This window comes from Ambystoma mexicanum, chromosome 8 (assembly GCF_040938575.1).
Source record: "Ambystoma mexicanum isolate Mex_15411 chromosome 8, UKY_AmexF1_1, whole genome shotgun sequence".
Classification (NCBI taxonomy): domain Eukaryota; kingdom Metazoa; phylum Chordata; class Amphibia; order Caudata; family Ambystomatidae; genus Ambystoma; species Ambystoma mexicanum.
In genome coordinates, this window is record NC_090929.1 from 1208860018 (window position 1) to 1208875821 (window position 15804).

General features: G+C 49.9%; 1 protein-coding gene across 2 annotated transcripts in view; it reads right to left on the reverse strand.

Annotated features, from left to right (window-relative positions):
- The window catches only part of PCGF5 (polycomb group ring finger 5), a 1257849-nt gene that overhangs the window by 720908 nt on the left and 521137 nt on the right, over window positions 1-15804 (reverse strand). For both annotated transcript variants that reach the window (XM_069611309.1, XM_069611308.1), the window contains exon 5: window positions 15734-15790. In XM_069611309.1, coding sequence (XP_069467410.1) covers window positions 15734-15790 — 57 coding nt within the window. The remainder of the gene's footprint in view (window positions 1-15733; window positions 15791-15804) is intronic.

A 15804-nucleotide genomic window follows, 5' to 3' on the forward strand; every position in this document is an offset into this window, starting at 1 on the left:
AGGTTGGCGAACTGCAGCGCCCAACGACTTCGCTGCAGCTTTTGAGGTCTGCAACCTCTCAAGGCTCTCGTCAGCCTTGCTTCCAAAAAGGTGCACACCGTCAAAGGGCATGTTGAGGAGCCGGGACTGCACATCAGGCGCAAACCCCGACTTCCGCAACCACGCAAACCTGCGTATCACGGTGCTCGCCGCCATGGACCTACTGACGCATTCAGCTAAGTCCAAACCCGACTGAACGGACTCACACATGGCATCCTTACCATCCTGGACCATAGCAAGGAAACCATCCCGTTCAACCCCTTCGGGAACATGTTCAGCCGCTAACGCAACACAGTTCCACAGAGTGTGCGTGAAACGTGACAAGGCACAAATGGAGTTGGCCGCCTGAAGCGCCATACCACCAGAAGAAAACACTTTCTTCGCCCAGCCATCAAAACGTTTGTCGTCCCTATCAGGAGGGATGGTAGGGTACGACGCCTGCTTCGCCGGGGCCGTGGTCGCCTGCACCACCAAACTCTCCGGAGTGGGGTGCCTGGTCAAGTAGCAGGGGTCGCCACTGGCTGGACGGTATTTCCGCGACAAGGATCTGCCCACCGCCGGGAGACTCTCCGGAGCAGTCCAAGCCGCCGCCACCCTTCTCTGTAAAGCCATATGGAACGGCAGAACCGGGTCAGTTGGGGGACCAACATCAAGGATGTCCGTCAGATCATCCTGCACAAACTCCCCTGGGGGAGCAGACCATCCCAAGTACTCAGAAACCCTAGCCATAAGGCGCCGGTACGAGGAATCAGCATGAGAGCCAGGCTCAGGCCTACAAAACTCCACCTCCGGAGAGGTGTCCAGTCCACTGGCATCATGCAGTGACTGTCTCAACTCGCCAAACTGACTATGGCCCGAGACAATGTCATCCGGAACCTGACTAGGAACCAGGCCATCCGAATCCTCATCCGCCTCTGAAATATAGTCCAGGTGGCGAAAAGAAGGCACTCGAGAGTGCTTGCCCTTAACCAGAGCCTTCCTAGGGGGTCCACCCGTGCCCTGGGGTACCTCCGACACGAAAGGCGTCGATGGCGTCGAGCGAATCGGTGCCAGCGCCGAGAGAACCGGCATCGGCGCCGAGAGGATCGGCGTCGACGTCAAGGAAATCGGCGTCGACGTCAGATGCAGCGCCTCCAGAATCGGCGGCGTCGACACAGCCCTCGAGGCCGGAGCCCCGAGCGTGTCCCTCGACGACCTGAGCGTCGACGGCATCGACGACTTCCTCGGAGCCAGAGCCTCGAGAAAGCCTGTCGACGCCCTCGACGCCACAGACGTCGATGCCTTCTTCGAAGACCTCACAGGTGCACACGGTCTCGAACGCGTCGAGGACCGGGACCTGGAACGGGTACGTCGAGAACGAGACCCCTTGTCCGAACGGGACCTCTCCCGTGACTCGTGCCGACCACTCTTGCAAGCGGTGTCTCTCGACCTCACACGACCGACCCCACTCGGGGGCGCGGACGGCTGAGTACCCTGCGACTCAAGAATCGCCAACATCTTCTTCCGGAAGGAAGCCCATTCCTCCGGCGTCGCACGGCCGGAGGGGTAAGCGACGTGCCGGGCAGAGCCCTCCGAAGAGGACCTGGAAGACGACCGATGTCGGCGCTTCCGAGAATGCCTCGAAGAGGCAGAGGAGTGGTGAGACCGACTCCTAGAAGGAGACCCACGAGACTTCCGACGATGACACGGACAGTCACCCCTCGAATCATCCGTCGAAAGCCCCGCAGACTTCGACTTCCGGGGCTTGGACACCCGACCTACCGACAACTTCTTCTTACGTTCGCGTAAGGCTTTGGACGTGAGCGACTGGCAGTCGATACAGTCATCCGTGTCGTGGGCCTCCCCGAGGCACCAGAGGCAGGCGTCGTGCGAGTCCGTCACCGACATCTTGGACCCACACTCCCCGCACTTCTTGAAACCCGGACGCGGGGTCGAAGACGAAGTAGACATCTTCAGAAGGAATTTCACAAACGAACAGGTTCGAAGAACCGAGAAGAACAGAACTCCAAAGAGTCGAGGCGTTTAAACCGAGAAACACGAAGCAACACGTTCGCGGAAAAAACGGAACTGAGGCTATGGGCGTCGTGCGTCCTACTTATCACATCGGATGACGTCGGACGTCGGAGGAGGTCCTCGACGACGGCGCATCGACGTCATCGACGCAGGACGCAGACGCCGAAAAAGTTTCCGAAGCAGCACAGCTGTGGTGATTACATGTCATAGATATGGAATACGTCGGAGGACCTAATCCCCTCGAAATACCGATTATGCAATGGGTACTGAGCTCTCCTAAAACACATAGAATAGGACATGCTCAAGAAGCCAGCATTATTAAATGGAAATGGTACATTCAAGACAGAGCCAAATCAGGGAAGGGTGGAGTTGCAAAATTACATGAGCAAGTAGCCAACATAGCGCCCTCAGATTACATACCACTGGAAGTGCCTGAAAAACGCGAGTCTGTTACGCTCAACTGGTTCCCACAGGGGCGTCGGTCGGACCCGGACAGCTGCGGTCTCCACCCACATGATGCGTAGTGCAGCGATGACTGACTGGATCTGCCCTCCTAATCTTGTCTGCTTAACCCGTAGAAATATTCTCCTGCAAGTGGAGAGATGGATTTAGCCACTTGTGGATTCAAGTGATGGCACCCCCACAGTCCTCCCCAACTAATCACCTCCGAAATGCCCTCACAGCAATCTCACCTTTTATTCTTGAAAGATGATCTCTCCATCCTGCGTGGATTTGCAGGGGCGCGTCGATTCCAGTTACTTCACTGGTTTGAAGGCTCGGGAGAGTTCCGGAGAGTATTGACTCTGAGGTTCCTGGTGAGGATCAGTAAGTATTAAGTTCATAGAGTTCAATATATCCGATGTTCACTCTTGTTCCCCCCTTACTTTCTTGTCTTGCAGTTGGCTCATGAAAAGATGCTCTTGTGGCAGCTGGTGGCGCTCAGGTAAGAGTCTGTATTACCCGGCGCTGTCCAGTAAATGTTGCACGAGGAAAACTTGTTGTTTTGTCTCTCTTTACAGATGCAGCACGTGAAAATATGGAGAGTCAAAAAAGGATACCTCCGGTGGTAAATCAGGTAAGTCTATGGTGGTAAGAATTATATTTGTTGGTTCCCTCGGCTCACCTTGTGGTTTTCTTTTGTCTCCTAGGTGCCGAAGTTTGGCGAAGAAATGATGGAGGCAGCGCCGACCCGAAGGATGCTGTGAAGACTGGTGAGTATGGCGCGGCGCTGCAGCTGGAGGTGCGGCGCGTGCAGAAATGATGTTCTTTACAGATCCGGAGACAAGATGGATCCAGAATCAGGTGTGGAATAGAAATAAGATCGTTTTTCTAACCTTGTGCCTTTCTTTCCTCTTTGTTTTAGGAGCTCCGGATTCGAGGCGGGCGTGGCAGAAGACTGGATGCAGGCTGCAGGCACGGTGAGTGTTACGCTGCTGGATGCAGAATAACGCGAAGCGTGTGTTGCTGGTCGGGTGTGGTTTAAATAGCCTCAAAAGTAGTCCCAGGTAAGAAGTCCCTAGAACCACACCCGAGTAAAAAATAGTCCCTGTAGAAAAATAATCCCTTTCAGGCTTCATGTTGGATTGGAGTCATTTGCAGCATGGTCTGCCTGGGGTAAGTAATGACTATGAGCCTGGCGCCTTAGGTGCCAGGACTGATTCCTACTATGAGCCTGGCGCCTAAGGCGCCAGGACTGAACCCAGATAGACCCTAGCCGGGGCTGCTGAGGTTTTACTAAATGTCTAGATGCCTGCTCCCGGGGCTGATGGACTTGGTCCGGATGCCTGGGGGTAGGCATCATGAGAGCACTCCCCCCCAAGGCCCCTCCTAAAGTTGTTCTTCCCCTGGGCCCTGGTTTGTCTGAGAAGTTCCGATGGAATCTTTTCACCAACCGAGGTGCATGGACGTGGTCACTAGGTTCCCATGACCTTTCTTGTGGTCCGTAGCCCTTCCAATCGATGAAATAAAAAAGTTTTGATTTAACCATCTTGGAGTCCAGGATATTTTTTACCTCAAATTCAGGTTCTCCATCTATCAAGATGGGGTCGGGTGGTTTGGTTAATCTTGTTCCTGGTTAAACTGGTTTTAAAAGTGAAACATGAAAGACAGGATGAATGCGCATATTAGAGGGTAATTCCAATTTGACGGCTACCGGGTTGATAATGACCTTAATAGTGTAAGGTCCCAAATATCTAGGGTTAAAAGTCCGAGTTCCCTTCAGAGGTATGTGTTTTGTAACCAGCCAAACTTGATCCACAATCTGGTATTGTGGAGTTTCACTTCTATGTTGATCAGCATTTTTCTTATTTTTCTCTTTTGCTTGTTTCAAATGTTCTGTTGCCTCTTTAAAGGCTTGTGTAATAGTAGAATGCAAATGACTAACTGCAGGCATTTCTAAATACTGAGGTGAATCTAGTTCTGAGGTTCGAGGGTGATGTCCATATATGGTATAAAAGGGGCTTTGTCCGGTTCCTGAATGTACAGAGTTATTGTATGCATACTCGGAAATCCATAAAATATCTTTCCAATTACTTTCGGTCTGGTGTAGCATGCAACGTAGGTACTGTTCAAGGGTCTGGTTGGTCCTCTCCGTCTGACCATCGGTCTGGGGATGGTGACTGGTTGATAACCTCAAGTCGATTTGCGCCAGTTGACAACATTTCTTCCAAAAATGTGAAATGAATTGACTACCTCGGTCAGAGACCAATACGGAAGGAAATCTGTGTATTCGAACAATGTTTTTGAGGAACTCCTTGGCCAGAATTGAAGCAGAAGGTAATCCCTTTAGAGGAATAAAGTGGGCCATCTTGGAAAAAAGATCCACAATAACTAGAATGGTGTTAAATCCATTACATGGAGTTAGATCTGTAATAAAGTCTAACGATAAGGTGTGCCATGGTGTAGGTGGAATATCCAAAGGTTGTAAGAGGCCAGCTGGTTTTTTCTTTTGACTTTTGTTTTGGGCGCAAATGCCACAAGACATTACAAATGACTTTACGTCTTTTCGCCAGGTGGGCCACCAGAATTGTCTCTTAATTTTTGCTTCAGTTTTTGCGATACCTGGGTGTCCTTCCATCAGGGTGTCATGATAATTGGAGATGACTAGTTCTTGTAGTTCCTTGTGTGGTAGAAATAGACGCTCTTGATAATAAGGTAGGTCATTGATGACTGAGTAGTCCGGGCCTTTCTTCACCCAGTCCTGCAGGGCTGTTGGATGGAAGAGTTGTTGGATCTTTACTTGAATATCCTCTAGTGTCTGTAGATTGGTTATGCCAAGAATTATTTGTTCTGAAATTATAGGCACCGGTTCCGGATTTGCATATGCTTCTCCCATCCCTATTCGGGATAAGGCATCTGCCTTGCCATTTTTACAACCTGGTCGATAAGTGATCACGAACCCAGAATGGTTTGTTGAAAGAACAGCTGCGCAAATCTGGAGACGGCAATTTGGCAGGCTGGCGTGATCGTGTGTTTGATGCGGTGCAAGTGCTAAACAATAGGCCTGTGAATGAGCATGAAACTCTTTTGATGCGGCTAATGACTCCTGCTTTACAGATTCAACCCAACTCAGTCAGAGAAACCCTATTGTACTGGGAAATTACCCCGGGTTCTTTAGCTCCCTATCGGGCGACTCCAGAGTCAGTAGGGGTAGACTTGCATTCCCATGAGGAAATCAGATTAGACCCAAGAGAGATGGTTGTAATTGAAACAGGGATTGGGGTACAAATTCCTCCAGAGCATATGGGATGGATTGCCCCTACATCTGGCCTAGCATTGAAGGGAGTTCAAGTGTTGGGAGGGGTCATTGATGCCGATTACCAAGGCGAGATCAAAGTCATCCTGATGAATAGTGGGGACCAATGGTTACCGATCCACAAGGGCGATCGGGTGGCCCAACTAATTATCATTCCTATTAAGTTGTCCATGATTAAGAAGGGGGAGCCTCCTACAGTGTTAACTACCCGTGGGGATCGTGGTTTTGGCTCTTCAGACAGTATGGTACCGGGTGCGAAGGTGTGGGTGGAAAGGCCAAGTGGCCCACCAATGCCCGCAGATGTCATTGCATCAGGCAAAGACCAAGTAGTCTTAGTGATGGAGCCCGGTAGAAAGAAATGGCAGTATGTGCCCGCGGACAAATGTTACCTAAGAGAGTGATTTTCAACACTGATATCTCTTTCTGAGTTTGCCTTGTAGATCCTGTGTCTGGCTGGTGTAATTGTGGGACTAAATGGACTCCGTTCGGGAGAGTCAAACGGCATGCTGCTACCAATGAAAAATGTCACATCTGTGCCAGCGATCCAGGGGAAACCGATGATGATGAGTAATTATGTCCAAAGCAAGCCTTCTGCCGATGCCGAAAAGCCAGCCAGACCGAAGACATGGAATCGTGGAATGCGGCAAACACGTCAGGTGCAAGTGAAAACAACATTGATCCCAGCTATGCGAGAGGCGTCTTCAGGATGGCGAAAATATTCCCCAATGATCACCCAAACGGAGAATATGTGGACGTATTTGGCACAACAGGTGCTCAACATTACGCACTTTTGCCTCACTGACGTGCCCAATGCTGAAGCTTTACTGACTACTTGCTTAGTAGCGGTGCCAACGCCAGTTCCGGTTCTGAAGCACATTTTCGGCGTCACGCACAATGATTCTTTGGTTCAAGATTTAGATATTAGGCAATCCTTTTCCGTCTATGAGTACTGCAGGTTTTGCCAGGAAACGGATCGCAAATGGAGAAACTTGACACGTATTATAACCTACAATGTAACTCAAGGCGATGTGTGTTACCTTATGACATGCAATGCGAAAGAAATTGGCAAATGCCAACAGCTCAATTTAACCAAACAGCAGAATCAAACTGTGTTCGAGAAACTATTGTGTTCACGAGTTCCAAGCACATGTACCAGTATGAATAATACTATGGGCCTCATTACACGTTGTGCGGTAAAAATCCACAATTACCGGCATGGCGCTCTTAACGTGTCCGCCCTCGCAAGAGGGCGCTAATAGCGCACCATTAGGAGTACGCGGACACGAGCATAGCGCCATGCCGGTAATGACCCAACCGCCATGCTGCTAAAGACCCCAAAAAGTCACTCACCGCCCTCGACAAAAGTGCAGATAGCACCTCCGCCCTCACGCTGCATGCGAATAGCGGTCACCGCTATTAGCGGTGATCGTTAAATTGCGGAACCGGAAATAGCATCATCGCACAGGAACGGGAAAGAGCACGGCGGCCATCTTTAAAAACACAATCCATTGCCATCCTCTGCCCCCTGGGTCTGTTTGTGGTACTTTGCTGTTTGAGATTTACTGGAATACCCTTACCATGCCCAAGGCACTGAAAAAAACAACTGACCACCAGCGGAAAGAAAAGTTTTCTAATGAGGAGTTACTCATGCTGACCCAGACCTTAGCAGACAATGCTGCAGTGGTCTTCGCTAACGACATGCAGCGGGAGACCCTCCTTAAGAAAAAGGCTATCTGGGCGAAGTGGCAATGAAAGTAAGTGCCATGGGCACCAGCACCCGCAATGTACGTGAGTGCAGGAAAAGATGGGATGACCTGAGACTCCGGGTCAGAATGATCCTGGCAGAGAATCATAACACTGCCACCGCTGGCGGATATGGGTCGCCAATCAAGCTAAAGGAATGGGAGGAGACATGCGCCAACCTGGTCGGTGTCGAATGTATCGAGGGAGTCGGGAGGATGGAGCATGGCGTGGCAGACACGTCAGATGGAGGTAAGTGCACTGATGAAAGCATGCAATGTGTATCTACAGGTCCCCACAAATGTCAGCCCAGGTTCACCTCATGGATGGCCAAACATCCACACATGCATCCCACCCTGCCCATGTCAGTGCCAGACCCAAACACACACACATGCACACATCAACAGAGCCAAGTGCCACACACAACACTGCATGGATGAGCCACTGAACTGGCACATCACCTGCACCCTTCACAATGAATTGCAAATGCCCACAACTGCATTGATGATGTATCCTGCATTAAGTACATCAAACCCTAACCAATGCCATCCCCCTTCTTGTCCCCGACAGGGTCACATACAGACAGTGAGGATGATTCCCAGGCACCCCCTGCGCAGAAGAAGAAATGGACACAGCCCACCGAGGACACCCCCACGACATCAAGGGGAAAAGGCGCAAGGCTGCATTTGCAGAGTTCCAAACATCGATCGAGCGCCACTGCCAAGGCCACACCAAACCCAACTGCCTCACCTCAGGAGGTTCACTCACCACCACCACTCACAGCCACCGAGGGACCACCCTCAGCTACTGCTAGTTCGACAGGAGAGGCGGCAGCCACCGCACCATTAACTGATGTGGAGGACCCAACTGAATTTGAGCTGGGCATGCACACCCCAAGTCTCCCTGGAACCCCTGAGCCATCACCCCATCACACACCTGGCTCCAACATCACTGGTGACGAGACCATGGGATCCTTCAGTAGCCCCCCGGTGCCTCCATCTGTACACCTGCCAGCATCACAATGCACAGCAGCCACGCCACCAGAGGCCGACACTGCCCTTGACCTGGCCAGCGGCTCAGGGCGGAGATTGGGGAGACATCCAGGCACTCCAGGGAGAGTATGGAGACCTGCACAGACAGGCTGTGTGGGGAGCTCATCAGAGATAGCGAGGTCCTCACACGCATTGCAGACGCAATGGACCGTCAATTCCCACCACCACCAGCACCAGGACAGTCTGCCACTTCTTCGTCCGCCAGTTCGCGGCAGACAAGCCCACTCCGACGCTCCGCACGCACCACCAGGCGCACCTCCAGGCAGCCTCCAAATGCTGGATTAGGCAATGGCCAATAGGGAGTGAATATCCATGCTTCCGCGTGCATGCCTGGACGCAAACATTGTGGAAGACACATGAGGGACAGTTGTGGGGGGTGGGGGGTAGGGTGTGATGGGACAGTTGTGGGGGGTGGGGTGTAGGGTGTGATGGGACAGTTGTGGGGGGTGGGGGGTAGGGTGTGATGGGACAGTTGTGGGGGGTGGGGGGTAGGGTGTGATGGGACAGTTGTGGGGGGTGGGGGGTAGGGTGTGATGGGACAGTTGTGTGGGGTAGGGGGTAGGGTGTGATGGGACAGTTGTGGGGGTTGGGGGGTGGGGTGTGATGGGACAGTCGTGGGGGTGGGGGGTAGGGTGGTGGGATGTTTGGGTACATGCACATTTTCCTGTTTGAGTTCATAAATACACTGGTGTTAGAGCAAAACACAGGCCTGGACTTCTTCATTGTGTATGTGTAATTTATTGACGCCAGGGTCCATTGTGAGCTAACAAACAGACACCAGTGCACCACTAGCCATATTCAGGTGACAGTACGAGAACTTGTTACTCAGAATATTTGGTTGATCAGATGCTGTCTCACAGCATGTCCCTCCTGGCCATCCCCTCTTGCATGACCTGCATCCCCTTCACCTCCGTCCTCATCACCATCATCATCCTCATCAGGTGATTCTATTTCAACGTCAGGGGGCAGTGGCACATTCCGTCTGATACACATATTGTGCAGCATGACACATGCCATGGTGATCTTGGCCACCTTCTCATGGCCATACAGGAGAGCGCCACCAGACCTGCTAATGCACCTAAACCGTGACTTCAATAGGCCAAAAGTCTGCTCGATCACGATGCAGGTACGGGTATGTGCACGATTATATTCCTCTTCCTGCCTGTTCTGTGGGTTCCTTACAGGTGTGAGGAGCCACCTCTTCAGGGGATAGCCGGCATCACCTATATGGGGGAAGGAATGGGGTCCTGTTACTGTTCACCTCAAGTGTGGCCTGTTCATTTCATTGGCTTACATCTGTATGTGCATTTGGACGATGGACTACAGGTTACACCCAGTTGGAGTATCTATCTCTCCCCCCCCCACGCACACCCAGTTGGAGTATCTATCTCTCCCCCCGCAAGCACACTGCCATGTGCTTGGCCTGCTACTCACGAACGCTGTCCCGTTTGTCGCTCCATGTAGCGTGGGATAGTTGAGTTCCGCAGGACCATGGAATCATGGGTAGATCCGGGAAATCGGGCACAGCAATGTGTGATTATCTTGTTGGCGTCACATACCATTTGGACATTGATGGAGTGGAATTGCTTCCTGTTTCGGTACACTACTTCATTGTGATGTGGGACAACCAATTCCACTTGTGTACAGTCGATGGCCCCGATACAACTTGGGATGCCTGCAAGTGAATAGAAACCGACTTTGGTGTTTGCAATCTCCTGGGCAGTCCATGGCATGTATATGTGTTCGGGTGCATGCTTCAGGAGGGCATCGAGTACCTGGTTCAGTGTGCGTGCAAATACTGGTTGGGAGATGCCATGCATCTGCCCCACTGTATGCTGGTAGGTGCCTGTGGCCAGGAAGTGGAGCACAGTCACCACCTTCAGTAGAGGGGGGGTGGCAGTTCTGATGTCTATGAGGCTCACAATGTCGTGGTGTATCATGTCCACAATGCTGGTGATGGTATACCGGTCCAGACGGTACAGGGTGTGTATCTGCTTAGGTGTTAGGTTAAATGGACTGGCTCTGATCCTGGGAATTGGTGGGTGCCTCTGTGGTATGATTAGGTGCCGTGGTGTTGCTTGCTGTGCCTGTCTTGCCCTCCTCCTCCTCCTGCGTCTCCTCTGTGCTGCCTGTTGTTGTTGCAGCTGCGCTGCTATCAGGTCCTCCAGGCCATGTAATGCTGCTAGTATTGGAACCATCTTGGTGTGGGAAGGGGTGTGGGAAGGGGTGTGATGTGCTCCTTTTGAGCAGCCACAGTCTCCATTGCCTCCACCTGTGCTGACTGTGGCCACCTGTGGCAGATGGTAACACTGCACAGTTATTCTAACGGGTGGTTTGCGATGGCGGTATTAGCACCATGCCGGTAAGGGGTTTTGGGGGCTTTACCATGCCACTATTGGCATGTCCGCTCGCCTTGTGATGCTGTGCTATTAGCGGCATGGCGTTATTTACGGGATGGAGGGTCGCGCGCCCGCGGACTGCCCGCTATTAGTGGCACCGTACTTAGCGGTGCCGCTAATAGCGGTGAGCCGGGTCGTAATTAGCATGGGGATTTAACGTTACCGGTATTCCATTACCGGTAACGTTAAATCCCTACCGCCTACCGTGTAATGAGGCCCTATGTCTTGCAATCATACAGTGATAGCTGCCAGTCATCTGAATCATGTGAAACTTCCAACAGGATGGCTATTTTCTTGTGGCAACATCACATACACTTACATTCCAGCTAACATTTCCAGAGGTCCATGTGCCTTAACTCAATTAGGACTAATGATGTTCCCTTTACACCCAGCAATATCTCGAAGCAAAAGGTCAACTTTCGAGTCTGTGGGTCTATCCCCCGATTGAGATTCACATGTGCATTTGCTATCGTAGGCTGAGGTTCTAGCATTAACCCTTTCATTAGTGGGGGTTTGGGGTTTAGCTGCTGGGGGTTACAAATCTTTAATCAAATTAGCATGTCTAGTAGTAAAAGGACTCAATCATATTTCTCAAGCATTAGAAGAGTTACTCCTTGACAGCAAAGTTATTAGAAAAGCAACTTTGCAAAACAGGGCTGCCGTTGATTATCTACTGCTGAACCATAATTTAGGTTGTAACGCAGTTGAAAGTATGTGTTGTTTCAATCTAAGTGACCATTCACGATCCATTGAAAGTCATATTCGTGGTTTGAGGAATCTCATTTCTCAAGTGTCCCAAGATCATACTGGGAATTGGTGGGATTGGTTATTTTCATGAATTCCTGATATTGGGGGTACACTGCGTTACGCTTTTGCTTGCATTTGTATTATATTAGCTATCATAATAGCTTGTTGTTGTTGTATTCAATGCATTCCCAACTTAGTTCTAATGTTTCGTCGGTTCCAGAGACCGGCTCTTCTGCCACTGGGCTATGGGAGATAAATATCCAAGGGTGGAATTGTTATGCTTGAGCTAAAACATGGCGCTGGTGCGCAGTGCATTCTGGGGGCACTCAGAGCCATAATGGATAGTTATTCCATGCCTCAGTGAAAAGCTGTACTTACTTTGCTGAGACCTGAATTTGCTTTGCTGAAAAAACATGCTTTCCAAACCTGGTATGCAGCCAGTCAAGGACATTCTGCTGGGAAAGCTGGTTTTGCTATGTCTTGCTATGAGTTACGGAACTGTTTTCCATGGCGTTTGTTCTTAGGAGAGGAGGGAAGCGCTTTGCTCCTTGAGGTTACTGTCGGTTGACCCAGCTGGCAACCAAAGGTCACTTATCAATGCGCAAGCGCATTGCTAGAAGGTTCGAGAAATTGCCATTCCTGTTTGAGGAGTGCATATATGCGGAACCCCTCAGCGGTCAGACGAGATAAGCACAAAGACCTCAGTCAGAAGGGGGACGCCTTTGTCCGACATACCTGTGGGCTGTTGTGCTCTCGGCCTGGCTGTTACCGGGGTCTTCCAGACGTTTCTGGCGAGATGAGGGATTCAGTTATGCCCACAGTGATGTATTTTCTTTTGAATTCTCTGTCTTTTCTGTGATTTATTTCTGTGTTATCACTTGTTGCTTCCAAGCTATGAATAAATAGCCGTATAAGTGCTCATTATTTCACTAACTGCGTATTTGGCTGTGAGTTATTGCTTCGCCTACCCGCGTTCAAATAATTTTTCTTTGCTCTACACATGTACTGGCGATGAAGTGTCTGTGCGCATTTGGAGAGCAAAACAGTCAGGAGAGAAGGTAAGAAGGACAAACTCCTCACTGCGGAAGGAGACGACTTTCAGAAAGAAGGCATTCTGAGCACAATTAGACCTCAATGGAAAATAGAATAGGGTTCTGATGCCAAAACACCTGAATTTCACTGACCCTTCTGGGCAAAAGTAATGCCACAAGCAACGCCACATTTAAAGTAATTAAATCAATGCTCGTCAGGACTAAGGGACTGACATTTTTAGGAGCCAGATCTCTAAAGACCAAGTTGAGATACCAGACAGGGTGAGGGCTTTGCAATGTGAGATAGAGTAAATGGCCTTGTATAGCATCCTAATGCCACTTTTGGTGGCTTACCTGTGCGTTGCTCTGTAAGACCAATGGTGAAGGTCATTAGTGGGAAAGTGGGAGAGGCAGATGGGAAATCTGTGGTGTTGATAGGTGCAAGGAAGTAACCGCTTCCTGCATGCCAATCTGCTTTCTAGGGAAGAGCCCCGGTTCTGATAGACTACAGCACTTTGCGTCTGGTTAGTCGCTGATATGGGAGAGTGCGCTGGGGCTAAAGAGTGACAGGGGAAGAGGGAAGTAGGACTTACAAGGTAAAACAACCTGCAACCCTGCACTTCTACCACTGACCCCTCGCAGACAGGTCCCCATTTACTAGTTCACACTGCCAATATCAATCCCTTTGCCCCTTTACCTTTCAAATGTATATATCCCTGCTACCAAAAGGGCATCTGCATTGCCTGTCTAAGTTGGAGAGAAGTGTTGGTGCATACATTAGCCCAGAAAGTTTCTAGGAGCTTGTCCGCCTTGTGGAGCAATGAATCAGAAGTAGTAGTTGGAGAATTAGCCCCTACTGGAATTGAATAGCATGGTGACTAGGAGTGGGGATTTAGGTCAAAGGACAAGCATGCTTTTTCAGTAGCTAATGACCCACATCGTGCCTCGTACCTTTCATTCGTGGTTTGCATATTTGTGGTCTTGCACAATGGGAGCTTCAAAGCTGGAGCAGCGGGGGTTGGAGGGCCAAACTACAGGAAGCATTGGAATGGGCACAGGCTGGCGTAGGTGTTTAAGCCGGAGGAATAAGCACCTTTAATAAGGTCCTTAAAATATGCTGTCATGGCCTGACATCTCATAAATGATTAAAAGAAAATCAGTCAAAAAAGGATCATTCTGCGTGATCGGAGATAGATATGCACTATAAAAAACGCTGTGGTCCAAGTCCTGGTGGTAACAGAACCCAAAACGGATTCGAAGTAGTGTGAGGCAAGGCAGGTTGTGTGTTAGACCCTGGGCAAGTTTGTCTGGTGTCAATATGCCAAGGGGGTAAAGGCACTTTGTGGTGTTGTGGGACGTAATGGAGAGAGAGAGGACAATTCCCTAAGCAAACCAGACCTTGCTGCCAACTCGCCTGGGGAACAATCAGCCGGTGAAGACGCTCCTTCACGTTTGGATATAGAAATCTTATGTGCTTCATCCGCCCTGTCCTGCATCTAACACACTTGGTTCACTATCTCTCGGGATGAGGCACACTAAACCTGAGTGAGAACAGGCAGGAGTTTGGTTCGGTGGGGAGACAAAGGTGTTAGGCCCCTGGAGGCCCTTGTGATCTTTCCTAGGGACCAAAACCAAGCGATGGCCTGGGAGGTGCAAAGGTTTCACCATCAGTGATAGGGTCCACAGCAGTTTTGTGCCTTGACAACCTCCCTCAGTCTTCTGTTCCATCACATGTCCTTGCGAACACCGAGTGGAATAGCTTGTCACAGCTTGAGTGGCCTATGGGTTGTCTCCATCCAGCGATTGGAGGAGCTGAAGGACCCCTCCTAACCAGGAAGCCCCCAAAAATCAGTTGATCTTGCTGGGTGTATAGGAACATTGGACTTATCTTTCTGATGTGCCCCTTCTTGTGCATGAGCCTTCTTGCAAAGAATCCATGTACTAATGTGAAGGAAATCCTGCCAGTGCTCTACTCTGCGACGTAATGGCAGAGCGCTCAGAGTCGCAAGCGTCCCACCTGTGCTTGCGGCTGAGGATTTTAAACAGAGCGCAAAGGCATTGGATTTGGGGAAGTTTCTGTCACAGGACAAAAAGACGGTTTATCACCATCATATGCTTAGAGGGTGTGCCATTGGGAAGGGTAAAGTGGACCCCAAATTTAAAAAATAAGTTGGAAAGAAAAAACAAAACAGATAATAGAGAAACAAATCTGAACAGATGCCATGTGTGTCCAGTTAACCGGTACAAATCCTGATGGGTGTTGCTGGTGGGCAGAATCTCTGGGGTTTGGGCATGCCAGTGTTGCCAATCTCTTCCTTGTGTATACAATTTAAAGGGAAATATATTTTGCCGTGCAAAAAGGCTCTGGTTCTGTACCCTTGGGACTGACATCCATAGGTATGGAGGAAAGGAGACGGGAAGTAGGAGTCACAATAACCACTTTGGCCATCCAGTGAACAAGCAGCAGTTACAACGCACAGTGTTTGTTACACGTCCAGTCTTGCCCAAGTAGAGAACAGGACTGGCAGGAAAAGCTGTTAGTGGAGCTGGGAATATGCATAGCTGCAGCCGGCCACATGTTTCATCAAATACTTAACTGCTGCATAATGCTTCGATAAGGTCTTGAGGGGGAGGAATATGTAAACTTATGGCAGACAGAACGCAGGAGTGATTGGATTACTTGAGCCTGGACTTCACACACGACATACAAACCAATTGGCTTTGCCAATGCTGGTTTTATCGTTTTAGCTGTAGTCAAGCTGACAAAGTCAAAATAGAAATACACATCAAAAGAAAATTAAAATCCCCACATTCTTTTCAAAACGTTTCTAAACTCAAAACAGTGATGAACACTTTTTAGTGAGGATTTAACCTTTATCAAATACAGCTTCTGAATACATATATTTTAGTGTAGTTCGTATAAATGCTTTTTCAGAGAAAATGCAAACCGTGATTCACCTCCGTTTTCTTGAGGTCTGTGTCTCTTCCAGAAATGTGTTTCACGCCGCTCCTCCTCTATTTTGGGGGGG